Raw genomic sequence first — 19,966 nt, forward strand, 5'->3', positions numbered from 1 at the left:
GTCATGTAGGTTAATGATCTTTGAAATGTTTCATTACTTGTTTTATATTATCATTAATAAATATGCTTCTTGTATTTAAAGCTGCAAACGTTGACTGTTCTTTTTGTTTTAAAAACGTTCTGAAAAACAACTATCTAGGAATATATATATATATATATATATATATATATATATATATATATATATATAATAGAAATACTTTTATTATTCAGAGGGAAATTTGACACTGCAAATCGCTCAACATTAAACATTTAGACAGAACAGGTCACGAATAAGAATAACAAAACAAATCAAATTGCCTAAAATAAGAATAGAATAAAAATGGAATAAAATATACAGTAAATAAATACAGTAAAAATATACTGAAGTCTACAGTAATAATAATAATAATAATAATGGATTGGATTTATATAGCGTAGGTATAATAATGCACAGTGCTGTTTCAAAAGTAAGAGTCCAGGAAGATGGTAACTTCTATATATATATAGCACATTATTTTACCCTGTAACTCTAATCTCAATACAAATCTTAATTCATAAATAATAGATGACACTGACATCATGACACATGACAACCACCCCATCCTGTATCCTCATACAGCGCCTCTAAGGATATGAAAGCTTAGATCACTTCTGATTGGTCGTTGCTGTAGAAACGCTCTGTCTCACTATCATCACTCCACACCGTGGGCCAATCACCGAGCCCGCACCGCCCCCCGACGTCAGTCTCCTTTCTTTTTAGCCAATCAGATTTCCTGATATCGCTGCTGTACTTGTTTCGCTCCGGCCGTCAGGTAGAAGACGGGACAGCAGACGGGACAAACTGCACGGAAGCAGCTCCGAGTCCGCAAAGGTGAGAGATTATGCCTTGTATTATTATTACACACATAATAATAACAATTGAATATTGCACCGTGGTGGCAAATTCACTTTATATGTGTTTACGTTTGCAATCGAGTGAAGAACAAAGGTGGTTGTGCACTAATGCAATATATCAGGCATGCCTAAAACACAGCTAAACGTGAATTATTAAATACTAAAGCTTCCGAGTTATACAAATGATTCATTATTAAAGCTAAATTCAGACGAGGACTATGGCAGATTATAGTACGCATTTAGAGGCATACGTTTGAAGTACACCACACGATGATGTTTATTTTAGTAATGTATATATTTCTTTAAATGTTGCTGTCGGTTTGCAGTTTTGCCCGTATTATGTGTATTGATTGATTGATTGAAAACTTTATTAACAGATTGCAGAATGGGTACAGTACAGTACAGCTCAATACATACAATTGTTAAGGGGATGCAGACCATGAGACTTTCGTCTTGTTTACATCAGGGTCCCCCATTTTCAATTCATCATAACATTATGACACACATGACATACAGATAGACAGTACTGCTACATCTATACATTTATGACGTACCAGATTTGCAAATACAGTACTGTTTGTGATACAAAAAGTGTCCAGAAAAAAGTGTATATACATTTGACGTAGAAACTGTACATTGGAGGAGGTTGGGTAGGTGGGGTGGGGTTGGGTGGGTGGGTGGGGGGGCTGTACATTGGAGGTGGGTGGGTGGGGGACACTGTACACTGTACATTGGAATACTGACAAAGCCATACTTGGTCATTTACTGTATAACTGGGTTAGGACATTTGTGGGGGCCAGTTTCGAATTGCAGTCTCCCGTAGGTGTTCTTTGAGAGTGTTTTTGAAAGTGGGTAGTGATTCACATTCCTTTACAGCTTTGGGTAGGGCGTTCCACATTGATGTGGCATAATTGCGAAACGTGTTTAGTCCCTTGTTTAAGCCGAATCTCGGTTTAACATGATTTGTGGAGCTCCCTCTGGTGTTGTGATCGTGGTATTCACTGACCTTTGGGAAGTATTTTGACATGTGGTACCTTGGTCGTGTAGTGTATCTTGTAGACCAGGCCCATTGCAAGTAGCTGTACTGTCGTCTACTCTAAGCCATCCTAGGTTGTCAAAGTGGGCAGGGGTGAGGTGGGTTCTAGGAGTCAGGTCAAGCAGTAGTCTGACTAGTTTGTTTTGAGATGTTTGTAATTTGGTTTTTAGTGCCTTTGAGGTGCTTTGGTACCATGAGGTGCAAGCATAGTCATAGTACCCTTGAATGAGTGCTCCTGCCAGAGTCTTCAGGGTATTCTTGTTTACCAGAGAGGAGATCCGGTACAAGAATCGAGTTCGTTGGTTGACTTTTTTTATTACATTGGATGCCATTTTGTCACAGGAAAGATTAGCCTCTAGGATGGAACCCAGGTAGGTAATTTCATCTTTCCTTGTGACAATATTGTCACCCACTGTAACTGAGAAGCCGTCGGTCTTGCTGAGTTTGTTATTTGAACCGAAGAGAATGGACTCTGTTTTGCCCATGTGTAATGATAGTTTGTTATCGGCGAGCCATATGCAGATTTTGCCTAGTTCCGAGCTGAGGGTTTTTTCAACCTGTAACTTGTTCTTGTCAGAGACCAGCAGGGCTGAGTCGTCCGCAAACAGGAACAAGTTGCAGTAGACTAGAGTAGACTAGAGTCACATTATATTTAATGTTTTATCCCATCATAGAGGTTATGTCATCGCTGGAATAGCATAGCCTAACTAAACGTTTTTCAACCAAATACATGAGCTAACAGATAAAGACAAATATTATTGTAAACTATATGGATGAGTCGGTCGCAGTCAACCAGCACAGGTCTGCTAACGGGTCGGACCCTTTAGCTCAACTGGTTAGTGCGGCTGCCTGGGGATCACGGGTTCAACTTCAAATCTCTTGGTTACATTATTATTATTATTATTATTATTATTATTATTATTATTATTATTATTATTATTATTATTATTATTATTATTATTATTATTATTATTATTATTATTATTATTATTATTATTATTATTATTATATTATTATTATTATTATTATTATTATTATTATTATTATTATTATTATTATTATTATTATTATTATTATTATTATTATTATTATTATCATCATCATCATTATCATTGTTATTAGTATTTGGTTGAGTTATAGGCCTATAGTGCTAATTATACAGGCTGTAGGCTTACAGTGCAAACTCCTGGGCGAGTTGTATGGCTGAAATTGGACATCCATGAAATTCGGAGAAGTGCTCCTTCACAGAATTATGCTTTGCTCTTTGAACTGACTTTTCTTTTTTTACAAACTGGGTCAAATGTAAACCCAATGAACGTCTTGTGTAATTGCTATACCTTATGTATATTTTTTCTCCCACCCGCCCACCCCATATCGTATATGTCACAAATGTAACAGTATACCTGTATGTCATGTATGTCCCTATGCCATAAATGTCATGTATGTTGTGTATGTCATAAATGTCACTATGAATTGAAAATGGGGGACCCTGATGTAAACAAGACAAACGTCTTTCTCTGGTCTGCATCCCCTTAACAATATTGAGCCGTACTGTGTATTGTACCCATTCTGCAATCTGTTAAATAAAGTTTTCATTCATTCATTCATTCATTCATTCATTCATTCATTCATTCATTCATTCATTCATTCATTCATTCATTCATTCATTCATACTTTTCTCCAATACTCCTGAATTCCAGTCCTCTCCCCAGACCCCTACACGCCCACCTAGCGTCTTCCGTCATGGAGGTGAACGCCACAGGAGGAGACATCCTGGGCTCTGCCTATCTGGCGGTGGAGTATGTAGATGCCGTGTTACCGGACAACCCTTTCCAGCCCTCCATGAAACACGCCTGGGGCTACATGTTGGACAACTACACCAAGTTCCAGATCGCCACCTGGGGGTCCCTCATGGTCCACGAGTTCATCTACTTCCTGTTCTGTGTGCCTGGCTTCCTCTTCCAGTTCATGCCCTTCATGCAGAAGTACAAGATCCAGCAGGTGTGTGTGTGTGTGTGTGTGTGTGTGTGTGTGTCTGTGTCTGTGTGTGTGTGTGTGTGTGTGTGTAGGTGTGTGTGTAGGTGTGTGTCTGTCTGTCTGTCTGTCTGTCTGTCTGTCTGTCTGTCTGTCTGTCTGTCTGTCTGTCTTTCTGTCTGTGTGTTTTCTCTTAGATACAGTTTAGATTTCTAAATTTGTTATAAAGAATTGTTCTGAAGATACTCTCTTTCTTTGTGTGTGTGTGTGTGTGTGTGTGTATGTGTGTGTGTGTGTGTGTGTATGTGTGTGCATGCAGGACAAGCCAGAGACATGGGAGAAACAGTGGAAGTGTTTCAAAATGCTACTGTTCAACCACTTCTGTATCCAGCTGCCCCTGATCTGTGGAACCTACTACTTCACTGAGTTCTTTAACATCCCTTATGACTGGGACACTATGCCCCGCTGGTCAGTGGACGCACACACGCACACATACACACACACACACACACACACACACACACACACACACACACACACACACACACACACACACACACACACACACACACACACACACACACACACACACAGATGTGTACACATTTGATTGTACATTAGATCAAAAACCCACTAGCATACAAGATAATTATGCAGTAAATAATAATAATTCATTTATTTTGTATAGCGCTTTTCAATGACCCAAAGTCGCTGACAATAAGGCAAGAAACAAAGAAACATAGAACCACAGGGAAACGGGGAACAATATGAATACACAAGAAAGTTAGAGTGGAGGGGCGGCTGGGTGGCGCAGCGGAAATTGTGCTCGTCACCAATGCAAGAGACTCCGGTCTCGAATCCGGGTGTTAGCATTGCCTCCGGCTTGGGCCAGCCGTCATACTAACTCAATTGGCAGAGTTAGAGGGTGGAAGTCGATGGGTGGGGATTTGGACGTTGTGGACAGCGACTCCTACAGGTCGGTTGGGGATGCCTGCACAGCAGAGACAGGAAGTAGCGGGGGTAGTGTGAGCCTCCCATACGTTACACCTCGCCAATGAGAGTCTGCGCTGGCAGGTGAAAAGATGTGACAGGCTGCCTCCTCGTGTACCGGAGGGGACACATGATGCAAGGCTTCTATCCTCCCTACAACCGACCAGTGGGGGGCATAGTCGAGCAACGTTCAAGACAGGGGAGGGGAGAATTGGAAATACGAAATTGGGATGGGAGGAAAATAGAATATAAGGAGAAAAAGTGGATAAATAAAAAGAAAGTTAGGGTGGCGTCTATTTTGAGCAGAACACAAGGCACAGGAGAGTGAGGCGGTTTAGGGTATTTAACCGCCGACCGTCGGTTGTGTGATAGTAAAGGGTTAACCTTCTGCGGCGACCGTCAGTTGTGTGATAGTAAAGTGTTAACCTTCTGTCGTGTGGCAGTGAAAGGGTTAACCGGCTGTCGTGTGGCAGTGAAAGCGTTAACCTTCTGTGTATTGTCGCAGTGAAAGGGTTAACCGTTTGGTAGTGCGGCAGTGAAAGGGTTAATGAGACACCCGGCATATGACAAGGCAGGTAGTGAGGGAATACAGGTGAGGGAGATCACTCCATGTGATCCCAGGCATTGTCCAGGCTGGTGAAGTCCACGGGTGAGGTATAGGCCGGAGGTGTGCAATCCAAGACGGGTGAAACAACACTTTGACGAGGAGTGGCAGGAGTGCAGGCCTCTTATCCAGGCTCGGTGATGAAGTCATGAGTCTCAGGTGTGTAGACCGGCCCAGGTAGACAGTGGTGATGAGGTGGAAACAGGGAGCAGCCCATATAAGGGCGTGGAGACCTGCTGCCAGACAGGGGAGAGGAAGGCCCTGGCTGTGGCTGTAACAAAGAACATAAAACCATGAGTAACAGACGTAAGTAAGTAAGGGAAACCGAGGGGGGGGGGGCAGGAGAGGAGAGAAGGTAGGGCAGGGGAAAAGGGGGTGGTAGGTTGGAGGAGGGTGGTTATGGGTAGGGAAGTAACTATGCTATTGACCTTTTCACTAGAGTTCCGCTACTGGGAGAGCAGCTATTTTTGGTCCCAAGTGTGTTTCCTGCCAGCTATTGATTTGAGCAAACATTGCAATTTGCCTTATTGACTTCGCTGCCATGTTGGCCAAGTTTGATTCAATGTGAGGTACAGATGCAGACGTGCCTGTTCACTTCAGTGTTAAAACCTGGCTATAAAAATGGCACTTCAAGAACAGAAATAGTCAAAACAACAGTCACAATACACTATCGGAGTCAAAACAATAGTCACAATACACTATCAGAGTCAAAACAACAGTCACAATACACCATCAGAATTATAAACTCATTACCTCACTCCCATTGTTTTTCTACACTGTAGTTTTTGCGCTCATTGAAATGCGTTCCTAGCTATCTACGGAAATTAAGATGGAGGCACGGCGAATAGGAAAGAAACTTAGGTCTATAGATGTGTTTCCTGACTACACCAACAGGGCAGGGAGCTAGAATAGTCCTTTGCAGATCTTAGCGGCACACCTCTTCACATCTGTCAGTTATACTTGCCGCATGCTTGTTAATGTTCATGCTCAATGCTAACTATGCAAGTGACAACCATTTTTGCTAGAAACCACTGCCGCCATTTCCCCCATAGAGTCTCATTATATAGAGTATATTCTATAGCAGCAGTTGAGAATTGTTATACATTGGTCATGTTTCATGTTTATAAACAAGACACCAATCTAGTTCAAGTTTCAAGTTTTTTATTTTTGTTATATGGCTGTGTGGTTCTATATGGCTGTGTGGTTGTGTCTGTTCTATTTACCAGTGTAATAACCATACATGACTATCTCCAGGCCCTACCTGATGGCCCAGTGCTTTGGCTGTGCAGTGGTGGAGGATACATGGCACTACTTTCTGCACCGGGCGCTGCACCACCGCAGGATCTATAAATACATCCACAAAGTCCACCATGAGTTCACCGTGAGTCATTTAAAAGTTTTATTTAACCAGGAAGTACCATTGAGATACAAGATCTTTTTTGCAAGGGAGACCTGGCCAAGATAACAGCAATAACATTTGCGATACATCACACAGCAATAACATTTGCGATACATCACACAGCAATAAAATGTGCGATACATCACACAAGAACATAATAAAAATGCATGTATACAATATACAATACATCACATGAAAAACACAAAACAGAATAGTCTACATGATAGTAAAAGTGTATGACAGTATAGTACAGGGTAATACAGTCATTTTGCAGTGGGGACCCGACTACAGAAAGCAGCGACACACGTGTGTACGTAGACAGAAACACACACACACACACACTCTCCATATAATCCTAAAGACAATTCCTTCATCAGTCATCACAGACTCAATAAATCAATAATATACGCCAGATAGACACAACACATGACACACTTACAGTGCAGATGTACACACTCTCAGATACTCTCAGATAGATAGATGTGTGCATGTCTCGCAGACATAAAAATGCTCAGACTCGAGCACGCAGGCATGTCGTAAGAGTCTCTCTCTCCGGTCTCCCCCCCCCCCCCCCCCCCCCCCCCGCAGGCTCCCTTTGGCATGCAGGCAGAATACGCCCATCCTGCCGAAACCCTCATCCTGGGAGCCGGCTTCTTCATCGGCATCATGGTCTTCTGTAACCACGTCATCCTCCTGTGGGCCTGGGTGGCCTTCCGTCTGCTGGAGACCATCGATGTTCACAGGTACAATTATTATCCCTTTCACTACCACGCTACCAAAGTGTTAACCCTTTCACTGCCACACGACAAAGGGTTAACCCTTTCACTGCGACACTACATAAGGTTAACCCTTTCACTATGACACTACAGAAGGTTAACCCTTTCACTGCCACACGACAAAGGGTTAACCCTTTCGCTATCACTCTACCAAAGGATTAACCCTTTCACAGCGACAATACAGAAGGTTAACCCTTTGAAACATTTATATTTTTTTATCCATACATTCCCGTTTTATACCGTGGTGAATATAAGTATGGTTTTACAGCGGTCTAGGGTAATTCATGGGAGGCTGGTAATAGCCCCCAATGTGTATTATACTAAATGCATTGGCGTTCCGTCCCTACACACGCTACAATAAAAAAATCAAATGCATATGATAGGTATTATGTTCCATCATGAATAAATGCATGAAAGGGTGGGGGGGGGGGGGGGGGCGTTTTTCGATGCTTTGATCGTCACCAACGGAATACGTTATGGACTAGCGTTACACACATATGCTCGGATCGCAATGAAGGCATGCTTTGATCAACGCAAGATTGATACCATATAGCCCTTACCTTGACTAGAATGTGCCCCAAAAAGAATATTCCAATTATCTGATCGCGAGTCCCAGTATTGGTGTCGATCGTGTCGCCAACATAATTCGCCATACATCATCCATCTGGAGCATTTGACGCTACTCAAGCCGATCGGGACAACCGCTCCCCTTGCCCGACATGGAAAAGTCCGCCCGGACCAATATAATCGACGTACAGCCCAAGACACAGAGTTTCAAAGGGTGCTCGATACCGCCGCCTTGTAGGATGCGGCCGGTCTTGCACTTTTGGGATCTCAGACTCATTCCCTATGATAACACCAGGCTCCCTGGATGGATAATGAATGGAAATATCGAATAAAAGAAAAAACTGCCAAAACCCGACTATACTCGGGTCTGGCGCTGAATGAGTTAATAGTGCACTGTTGCATACTCTGACCACTAGTGGGGGTACAGGTGCATACTGCTGGGTGCTGGGTGATGTTTAACTTGTTTGTCTTAACACTTTCAGTGCCAGCAGGGGGCGCACGATTTAGTGCTTGAATGCCCACCATCCACTTCAATGTTAGCGTTAATAACGCCTAATCTATGTTTTAAATTATGGCTATGTGTCTAATCTGCCCGTCGCTTATCAATGACTCGTTTTCCAGTCAACATTGTCGAAGCGGATTGTTTTTTTATCGGTTCATTTCCGTTTTATAGCATTTTGAAAAGCCCTCGTTTTCAAGGAAAATATAAATATTCCATGATAATCGCCCTTTTCTGGAATATTCTAGAATACACAAAAACGTTGTAATTTTTCGGCCTATTTATGAATCGTTTTCAAATAAGCGCTAGATTATTGATAGTATATGTGTACGTATGCACGCTATATAGGCGATCTGAAAAATCGATTCGCTGATTTCCTCAAAGCGATCGTGCACACACAGACAGATCACACATAGGGCAAACGCTGAGATCTCAGCGAATACAACTCTGATTATCCCAAGACTTGTAAAATAGATTCCTTACCTCAGATCAGATGTTCTCCAAAAAGATCATTCCAATTCCTGATCGCCATTCCAAAAATCTACCGCTTTTATTGATCCAACGCTACATACTGTACACATGTATTCCACACTGTTCTGAGGCTCCACAATGAATCCGATCGGCTCGGGTTACATGCCTGAGAAGTAAAATGTGGATTCCGGATTTTTCTTTTCTCATCCATTTTCATTGAGTCCATTCCAAAAGGGTGCATTACCATCTGGGAGACGATATGGGGCGGTTTTTTCACATCTGAGCTCCTACAGGGGCAGCATACCAACGGGAGACTCGGTTGATGAAATATGAATTCAGATCGCTAATAAAAAAATAACATGCTAATTGTCGTGGTGGGCATTCAGGCATTGGGCTGATAAAACGTCTTATCACGTGGTGGGCACTGAAAGTGTTAATATAGGCTTATCATTGTATTTGAACTGTTTATATATTAATTATATTTCCCCTTTTTTGTGCATATTCCAATTGGTTTTCTCTTCATGAAAGGGCAATTACACCTAAACACAATTATTCTGGCATCATCTGGCATTTTTCCAATTAATTCCGACCAAATGTCATCAATTAGACCACGAGTGAGAACGTTTTTTTTGGCTGCAGTTCTCCTAGCTGCGATTAAAACATTTGAGGAAAATGTCTACTTTTGCAGAATCAGAGGTCCCCTCCACTCAAGAACCTTTACATTAACCCTTTATGTTTATAATGAATTGAAAATGGGGGACCCTGATGTAAACAAGATGAAAGTCTTTCTCTGGTCTGCATCCTCTTAACAATTGTTTGTATTGAGCTGTACTGTATTGTACCCATTCTGCAATCTGTTAATAAAGTTTTCAATCAATCAATACATTCCCTGACTCATGGAACATCTTACTCACTTTAAACCCTTTCACTACCACACTACAGAAGGTTAACCTTTCACTACCACACTACAGAAGGTTAACCTTTCACTACCACACTACAGACGGTTAACCTTTCACTACCACACTACAGAAGGTTAACCTTTCACTACCACACTACAGAAGGTTAACCTTTCACTACCACACTACAGAAGGTTAACCTTTCACTACCACACTACAGAAGGTTAACCTTTCACTACCACACTACAGAAGGTTAACCTTTCACTACCACACTACAGACGGTTAACCTTTCACTACCACACTACAGAAGGTTAACCTTTCACTACCACACTAGAGAAGGTTAACCTTTCACTACCACACTACAGAAGGTTAACCTGTCACTACCACACTACAGAAGGTTTAACTTTTAAGGCCCGTCTAAAAACCCACTTCTATTCCCTGGCCTTCAATAAACCCTGATTCTCACACCCTAACTCACACACTCCCATGTAATTTTATCCTGCCCCCTCCCTCTTGTATCTCTTCTTATGCTCCTCTGTCCCCTCTGTGCTACTGTACTTTGTGTTCCCCTATTCGTGTGTTGTCCTACTGTCCTACTCTCTGAATGTACTGTCTTGTCCTGCTGTGCCTTTTTGTATTTTTGTATTTGTGTATTTTATATTAGGACATTGATTTTAAGCTTTGACTGTACAGCACTTTGGTTGGCTCTTGTGCTTTTAAACGTGCTATATAAATAAATTACCTTACCTTACCTTACCTTTCACTACCACGCTACAGACGGTTAACCTTTCACTACCACACTACAGAAGGTTAACCTGTCACTACCACACTACAGAAGGTTCTGTTTCATTAGGGGATCCGCTTGGCATCACTCATGCACTCCCTCGCGTACGTGCACGCGCACTGAATACATTCCACAAATGTACCTTTAATACCCGTATTAGTCTGACCACACCCCTCATCAGCTTACCTTCATAAGCAGGTGTGTGGTCACCTGCTCTCCTCCTTCTCACTTTCACCACAAGGAAGTGCTTCGGTAGTACCCCACTTGACGTGTTGTTAGTTGACGAGTTGTGACAAGTCTACATTGTGCTTAATTTTTTCTTCTCTCATATCTGTTGTAAAGAAAAAGTTTGGGTCATAATGTATTCTTCGGAGAGTAGACCCGCTAGACCTACTCTTCACCAGCGGTTCTCCATTCCCGCCTCCGTCGTGCGTTCTGGTGCTGGGCTGTTGCCACTTTCGTGGTTGCCGACCCAGCCCAGGAGACAGCCGATGGATAGTTTGCCTCTCCGAAGAGCCGAGGAGTCGGTGCCGTCGATCCGGCGGTGGCCTGATCTCGACTCTGGTTCCTCTGGTTCCAGGGAATCGTCCGTTGGTGAACGGGGGGGTTGTCTTGGAGCCGGAGGATTTGCGACGCAAACTTTTCGCGTCTGCCCGTTCACGTCGCAAGATGGTAGCATGCAGGCGCGAACGGCCTGGTTTTGGGGAACTGCTGGAGACCAGCGAGGATGTGTCCGGCTCTGGATTTCCGATGGAAACTGAGGACTTCATGGAAGAGGCGGATGGATTCTTGTATGATGGTCCCGTGGAGGAGAGTATCCCTCCTATCCAGGAAACACCGGAGGGGGGAGAAATGGCTCCGTGGGACTCCTTGTTCGAAGATGTCGAGGAACCACCTTGGCCTCATCAGCAGGATGCCCTACTATCGGCCACATCAGACTGTGGCTCCTTGACCAGTTGCAGCCTGCTGCATGTGAGGGATGTGGGTTCGGTGGAGGAAGGTCCGCAGGGGGAACTGCAGGCTTTGTTTCCCGAGCTCATGGCGGTAGCCGCCGCCGCAAACGGCGTGCCGCTGCCGCTGCCATTGCCTGCTCCTGTCCCTGATGATCTCATAGGTCATCTCTGGCAGCGTCGCCCAGTGAGAGGGGCTGATGTTGTCTACCCATTTTTCCCCTCAATGGGGACCTATGTTCGTCAGGGTCAGGCGGTTTCCAACATCATGGGACTAACCCCCACCTATGTACCAGTTACGCGGGTGTCGGGGTTAGTCAAAGGTATGAGGGAGGGCGTGCCTCGGCTTGATAGTCCGATGGCCGCTCTCCTCTGTCCGGATATGGTGTGGGAACCCTTATGCAAGCCGGTCCTCCAGGGTAGATCGGCTAGGCGATTGGCATATTGGGGTGACCAGTCATTCATCGCTGGTACACAATCGCTGGCTGCGGCGTCTAACATCGCCCACCTGGCTAGATTTGTATCGGGGATTATGACGGGCGGCACGGATCTGACCGAGGTAAAATGCGATCAGATCACCCAGGCGTCAGGAGCTGTCCTGCACCTTACCCAGGTGCTGGCCATAGCCATGGGGAAAGTGCGCGCCCGGCGCGAGGTGGCAGACGCCGCTGAGAGTGACTTTTCCCCTCTGTGTCCCCTCTCCTTTACACCCTCCCCGGCCCCTCTATGATTGTGTTTTTTGTGCCTTAAAAAACTTGTGATAATAAAAAGTTCCCCGACATAAGGGGGACTATGTTTTTTGGCCAAACAAACTGTGTGTTTCTTCAACAAATCATATGGTGGGGTTGTGTAAATATGAATCTGCACTTTTACGTTGTGAGATGAGTCGTGTTGTATTACGAGATTAAGCAAGGTCTGCAACATACACTCAGTCATAGGGGGTTCTATTAGCCTGACGCTCCACATGCAGGTAGAAACTGGTGTTATTCCGTTGCTTAAACTAAGTATATGTGTCTCACAATGCTGTTGTGTTAGTTGCAGTAATACTCGTTCAGCGTTTTTGCTATGTACGACATAGTCAACGGGTGTAGGATTCACACACATACGACTTGTTTTTGTTGTAAATCCTGTTCACATTTTGTGGGTAGCGGGCATTGTATTAGCTTACGCTATACATTAGCATTCTACCGGAGGTTTTCAAAATGGCTACAGTTGTTTTTTGTGTGTAGGGAACGAAGGTTTTTTTGTGAGGGGGTGTCGAATAAACCCCTCCTTCCCACTTGATTGGTTTAGGAGATTTTATCTCTTCTGCTGAGCCAGTCAGGGCCGAGCCGTTAGGACGTCTTGGCAGGGGGGGGGGGGGTTATCCTGCCAACTCCTATTACAAACAGGAGCCGTGTGCAGGGTTTCCCCCCGTCGTAGCGGTGTTGCTATGGCGACGCCTTCCATGAGTTAAGGTGTCGAGTTAGAGCGTAGGGCTCACGCTGCTGCGCTCGATTTATGTGTAACTTGAGTCAGTTGGTCACGTGACTCACAGTTGGCATGTCTTTCTCATGACTACAACTCGTGTGGGAAGGTTTCTGGGAGGGTCTAGTCTTTACTCTCTGATTAAAGAGAGTGACTGGATGCAAAATCATGTGAAAACGGGTGATGCTTCTTCTTTATTATTATAAAGAGTTGGATGTGTCTATATGAATTGGAAATGGGGGCCCCTGATGGAAACAAGACTAACGTCTTTCTCAGGTCTGCCTCCCCTTACCGATTGTGTGTATTGAGCCGTACTGTGTTGTACCCTTTCTGCAATCTGTTGGTTAAAGTTTTCATTAATTCATTCATGGAGTTGGTTGCATCCCGCCCTCTTGTCGTTCCCCTGGGCGTCTTGGGGATTCAATAAGATGGTCTAAATAGCCTATTATTGATGTGGATATGCCCAACGCACACATAGTGCTAGCTCAGGATGTTCTGTTGGACATTAGGTAACTGACTGGCGCGCCTTGATTGCTTGGGGTTAAAACAGCGTTTTTATAAAGCAATTGGGATGGGGGTTTTTCCTCTTCCGACGCCCTGTGTGGTTGTCGATGGGTTCTCGTTCATATCAGGGGATGATAACGGAATGGATCTGAACATATGTGGAAGGGTCTCACGCCCTGGGGGTTGGCCGCCGGGCGCGGTTCGCACCGAAACGTCTGAGTGGCGCCTTCTTTTTATGTTTAAGATCAACACGCATATCTGCCCCTTCTCCTGGAGTTGGCATGTCGGCGTGGTTAGGGCACGGGATTGGTTCTGGTCGCGCTGGTCCGGATCAGTTAAACCCGTTGTCCGCCGGGGATGCAGATCTGCTGTTCTGGTACCCTGAGGGACTTGGGCTTTTTTCAGCCTTCTCTGCCTCGACCCCTCTGGGTGTTTTTTTTTTAAAATGGAGGCTTGGTCATGCAACAACGCCAGCATACGCCCCTTCCGCCGGGGCGGCTGTGTTCAGCTGTCCTTTCTGGCGCCTGTCTCGTCCGCAGTCTCCAGGCTAGGGTTAACAGCCTGTTGCCTGGTTTTCCCCGGTGCGCTGCCTGCTTCCGTTGGTTAACCTTTTTTGTGTGCTTACGGCCATGCTGACTGCCTGTTGCAGGGTCAGTGTGCCAGGCGGTGTACTGTTGGGGGGGACAGGGCCCGCTCGGCTGAGGGGCCTTTGTCCGAATACGCTGGCGATGTGGGGGGCGGGGTCACTAAGTGCCCACCTGGTGGGGTCTTGATGCTGGCATCATGGACTTCTCCGGGCCCCCGTTCCAGGGGGTCCAGTCCCTTGGTGGGTCTGGGTCTTCCTTCGCGCTCCGCTGCTACGGCCTTGCCACGGGGTTGGGTTTGCCCTTGACCCCGTGATTCTGGGGGCAGTAACGAGGTTGTTCCCTCCGTTCGTTCCCGGGTGGCATGCGGGTTGTGCGTGTGTGTAGTCGTGGGGTCAAGCCGGTGACCACACACCTGCTTATGAAGGTAAGCTGATGAGGGGTGTGGTCAGACTAATACGGGTATTAAAGGTACATTTGTGGAATTTATTCAGTGCGCGTGCACGTACGCGAGGGAGTGCATGAGTGATGCCAAGCGTCACCCCTAATTAACTCTTTCAGTGCCACGCCTGGTTTTCCGTTTTACCGCTTGAATGCCACCATCGGCGCCAATGTTAACGTTAATATCGCCTAATCTATGTTTTAAATTATGGCTATGTGTCTAATCTGCCCATCGCATTATCAAAGACTATTTTCCAGTCAGTGCTGTGAAGGCAGATTGTTTTTTATAGCGTCGTTTCCGTTTCAGAGCAGTTAGAAAAGCCCCCGTTTTGATATAAAAAACAGCTCATTCTGGAGCATTCTATGAAAATCGTCTTTTAGTGGAATATTCCACAACGTTGATATTCGTCTGCCTTTTTATGAATCGTTTTCAAATAAACGCTAGATGATCAATATTATACGTGCACGCAAGCACATTACGGCCGCGCACTGATAATCGCTCCGTTGATTTCCTCACAGACTTTTACAGTGAAACCGAAAGAAGACATTTCACAAAACAGCTTATAACTTCATCAAACTTACTCCGATTATCCTACCACTGATAACATAGAGTCCTTACCTGACATAAGATGGTATCCAACTGATTGATTGATTGATTTTTATTGTGGAGTAAAAGACAGCATCCAAGGGATAAAAACATGAGAAAGTGCAAGCACTTATTTCCATCATGGTCCCTGATTTTGGACATGGACAGACATCATAAAACATAGAGCATCATAATAAAACATACTAAAACAGAGCATCATAATAAAAACATAGAGCATCATAATAAAACATAGAGCATCATAATAAAACATAGAGCATCATAATAAAACAAAGATCATCATAATAAAAAACAGAATAAAACATAATAGCAACCCCATACAAAAAAAAGCACTTCCTACCCTCTCCTTCCTATGGCTATTCTATACTTCACTGGCTAGCCATTTCTTTGTGGCACGTCTAAAACTTCCCCCCTCTTCGATGTTTTTCAGGGCCACTGGAAGCTTGTTCCACTCCAGTGCTGCAGAATATAAAAATGTATTTGTGCCCATTAGGGAGTTAAATCTTGGCAGAATAAAATCCGTACTGCTCCTTCTAGTGGAGTATGAATGATTGTCACGGAATCGATTAAAATAATTAGATAGATATTTCGGACCTGTATTTTGAACTATCTTGTGTGTGAGACCTAATTTGATGTGAATTACCCTTTTATTGACCGGAAGCCAGTTTAGTTGCCTAAAGAAAGTTGGCCCTAGGTGAGTGCTGGTATATTCCAATTCCTGATCACCATTCGAAAAAATCGATACGTGTATGGATCCAACGCGACACTGTAGATCTCCATGATCCGCGGGGATCTGAGGCTCCAGAATGAACTGTGGTAACCCCGGCTGGATCAGTGAACTGGAAAATGTGGAGTACCGGATTTTTTTCCCCATTCATTTTCATTGAGTCCATTCCAAAATCACTTATGTCATGTGGGAGACGACAGGGGGCGCTTTTTTCCACAGTGATCACCGGCGCAGCTCGGCTATACTCGGGTAGGCTCGGGTGATGCAATAATTTTTCAGATCGCAAAAAAATAATAATAATAATAATTCCGAGAAATCTCGTGAGTGGCACGCAACCACCTATAAAAAAACCTGAGAAATCTCGTGAGTGGCACTGAAAGAGTTAACAGAACTTGGTTATAGTCATAACCTATCGTTAACCTTTCACTACCACACTACAGAAGGTTAACCTGTCACTACCACACTACAGAAGGTTAACCTTTCACTACCACACTACAGAAGGTTAACCTGTCACTACCACACTACAGAAGGTTAACCTTTCACTACCACACTACAGAAGGTTAACCTTTCACTACCACACTAGTGACACTACAGAAGGTTAACCTTTCACTACCACACTACAGAAGGTTAACCTGTCACTACCACACTACAGAAGGTTAACCTTTCACTACCACACTACAGAAGGTTAACCTTTCACTACCACACTACAGAAGGTTAACCCTTTTTCCTCTTGTGTTACTTTTGCATTTCGAGGGCTTGGCGCAAAAGGGGCTTAAGTGACACCTCAGGCAAAAATGTGTTTTTATGTATAAGCTCCTGATGAGCTCTATCAAAATGGTAAAAGGATAAGTTCAGGTGTAAGTGGGAACCTTCAACTGAGTTTGGTGTTTTTGTCTTTGCTCTCCTGTAAAATTCTGAAAATGTCACTTATGATGTCACACACATAGTGGCCCACAAGATAGTGGTCTTAATCCATCACATCATCTGTGGGTATATAGAGTAGGCTGGTCGATTTAAATCATTAAAGGGGCAATTACTTTGCACATAATCTCACACACATCCATCATCCATTACAGCTCAATGATATGATGATATGGTCGCAGTCCCTATAAGACAAGGTAATGCTATTTTTCCACCTACATCATTTCATGGAGCCATAATTAACACAACACAAGGATTCAATGTCTCAGATGACATCATCGGTGCTAATTTACTCATTAACTGTCAAACTAAATGAATGTGTTCAAATCCGTTTAGCGTTTTTTTTGGACGTTTGCATTGTTTTTCGGCGAAGTATACCCCTCTTAATCCCCTAAAAACCACTGAATCAGCCGTGTCTGTGTCTCCGTCTCCCTCTCAGCGGTTACGAGGTCCCCCTGAACCCGCTCCATCTGATCCCGTTCTACGCCGGGACCCGGTTCCACGACTTTCACCACATGAACTTTGTAGGGAACTACGCCTCCACCTTCACCTGGTGGGACAAGCTGCTGAAGACGGACAACCTGTACAACACACACCTGCTGAAACAGGGCGACAAGAAGGAGCAGTGAAGGCACTCGCACCACCCGCTCTCGCCAGCAGGGGGACGGGAGAGGCAGTGAGACGGCTATAGACACAGTGAGCATTATTATGCTGTACAGGTGAAAAGCCTGTATCTCTAATTTTGGTGATTTTCACGTTTTTACTTGGATTGGACGTTTACGTGTCTCTCTCTCTGTGTTGTAGTTACATTTCAGTCGACCGTTATGGAGATACAAGGTTTTCACCCGACAGCAGCTAAATCTACTGTACGCAACATACACACACACACACACACACACACACACACACACACACACACACACACACACACACACACGCACACACTATTCGTCTTATGGACTGAAACTTCTACGGACCAGTACTGTTGTGGTCTGGATCCAAAAGTGACTATAAAGTCCAATGCACACGGCAGGTTTTTTTTTGCCAGCTGACCGATTTTTTAAGCGAGGGGACCGACAGAATTGTATCGCTTCCATTGTTATGAATGAGACAACCCACACGGCAGGAGATTTTCGAGCGACGATCGTGCAGCAACTTCTGTCGCCTGGCTAAATATCGCCTTGATCCTATTTTTTGAGGCGCCGGCAGGCAACACAGCAAGGACAATGAGCAAATAACATGACTTCTACTGGTGTAGCATTTGTAATATAAATAAATGTATACATTCATTGATCAATAACCTACGTATTATTACCATAATACTTATGTTAATTATAATTAACGGGAACAATTTAAATAAATAACGTTAGTTGGAGAAGCTATAGTGGCCGTTTGTCATTAACTAATAAATTGACAATGCGCCACGATGCACCTACTAGATGTTTTTATACTCTGGTAACAAAGGAAGTTGTGGATGTTGACAGAGTTTAATGTCCAGGCTGCAGCTGATGTAGGTTGTAAGGTTTATTGTCCAAAGAAAATGATGGTTGAGAACAGAACAGCGTCTTCCGTGAAAAAACATTCTCTCTCAGCAGGTGCATAACAATACTTGTCCAATCGGTGGTAGTGAACGTATTGTAGCGATCAGTCATGCAGTAATGTCAGGAAGAATGAGGAGAGGTTGTATTCGTATATATGGTGGTTGAATTCCAGCTCAATATGGGTTTTACAGGTTAATACTTCCCTCGTAATGCACAACACAGCTACCTGCTAATATGCTCGCTTCACGACAACCTAACGTCCGCTCCGTCCTCTCATATCTCCCGGGGGGGGAACAACACCCCCAGCCAGACAGAGCGACACATAATAGCTTATTATACCTGTGAACGGTCGGGTCTGGTGTGGGGCGCTAAGCGATTGTCGTTGAGCGACAGACGATCGCATCGCCAGGCGACATCGGTCGCCCGCCGTGTGCGTTGGACTTAAGTGTCGTAAGTCTCAGATGGACCTCTGTGCCTTTTCCCCCCCAAGTCTATTGTCTGCCTCAGATGACAGCTATTGGCTAAATAAAAAATCTTGAACATCCCTGTTTTGATTTGTTGCTGTATATATAACCATGACCTTTCTTGTCAGACACTTTTTTTGTATACCTCTGAACCCCTTTCTCCTAGAGAAATGAGGTAATTCCTCAAAGCACTTTAGCTTTTCCACTTGGTTCGAAATACGTTAGGATAACTGTGTTTATTCTTGTTGTGGCAATAATTGAAGTATTCAGTTAAACTGTCTAAGCTCAATTGACCATATTTACACGGCGGACATTTTGCCTTTATGTCATCCTCAGGATGGGCTTCCTTTCTACCCTGGAAAGGAATCCCATCCTGATCATGTCATAAGAGCAAAATGGCCACCATTTGAATATGGTCAATGCAGGCATAAGAAATTATATGGCTGGCATGTGGAGTTACTGATGATGAAGATGGCTGGCATGTGGAGATATTGATGATGAAGATGGCTTGGGTTATAGAGCACTGGTTGGCTACACAAGACTGTAACCGTGAGTTAACCTTTGTTTTATTTTCCAGTAACTCATCCAAAATGTTTTGTCTTGTATTTGTCATATTGGAATAAAATAGAATACGGACAAAATGAAGCAGAATTTTGATTGTGTCTTTAATTTTACACACAAACACTACATTTACATGTCTTCATGCTTCTGCTTCATGTTACTTCATGTTGCTTCATGCTGCTTCATGTTGCTTCATGATGCTTCATGTTGCTTCATGCTGTTGCTTCATGCTGCTTCCTGTTGCTTCATGTTGCTTCATGATGTTGCTTCATGCTGCTTCATGCTGCTTCATGCTGCTTCATGTTGCTTCATGCTGCTTCCTGTTGCTTCA

The 19,966-nt window shown here is 44.1% G+C and overlaps 1 protein-coding gene across 1 annotated transcript; it reads left to right on the forward strand.

Moving 5' to 3' along the window:
* The first annotated feature begins 786 nt into the window (after positions 1-786).
* On the forward strand, positions 787-19,718 carry msmo1 (methylsterol monooxygenase 1). Its single transcript, XM_084317849.1, has 6 exons — positions 787-852; positions 3,612-3,912; positions 4,205-4,353; positions 6,734-6,860; positions 7,467-7,621; positions 17,509-19,718. The coding sequence occupies exons 2-6, from the start codon at positions 3,655-3,657 to the stop codon at positions 17,696-17,698; spliced, it is 879 nt and encodes a 292-aa protein (XP_084173975.1). The 5' UTR covers positions 787-852; positions 3,612-3,654; the 3' UTR covers positions 17,699-19,718.
* Positions 19,719-19,966: the final 248 nt, after the last annotated feature.

This window comes from Notolepis coatsorum (assembly GCF_963971535.1).
Source record: "Notolepis coatsorum genome assembly, chromosome: 7".
In the NCBI taxonomy this organism is placed as follows: domain Eukaryota; kingdom Metazoa; phylum Chordata; class Actinopteri; order Aulopiformes; family Paralepididae; genus Notolepis; species Notolepis coatsorum.

Coding starts and splice junctions, on each gene's coding strand:
- msmo1 (XM_084317849.1), top strand. CDS start 3,655: ATGGAGGTGAACGCCACAGGAGGAGACATCCTGGGCTCTGCCTATCTG. Junction 3,913..4,204: donor AGAAGTACAAGATCCAGCAG/GTGTGTGTGTGT, acceptor GTGTGCATGCAG/GACAAGCCAGAGACATGGGA. Junction 7,622..17,508: donor GAGACCATCGATGTTCACAG/GTACAATTATTA, acceptor TCTCCCTCTCAG/CGGTTACGAGGTCCCCCTGA.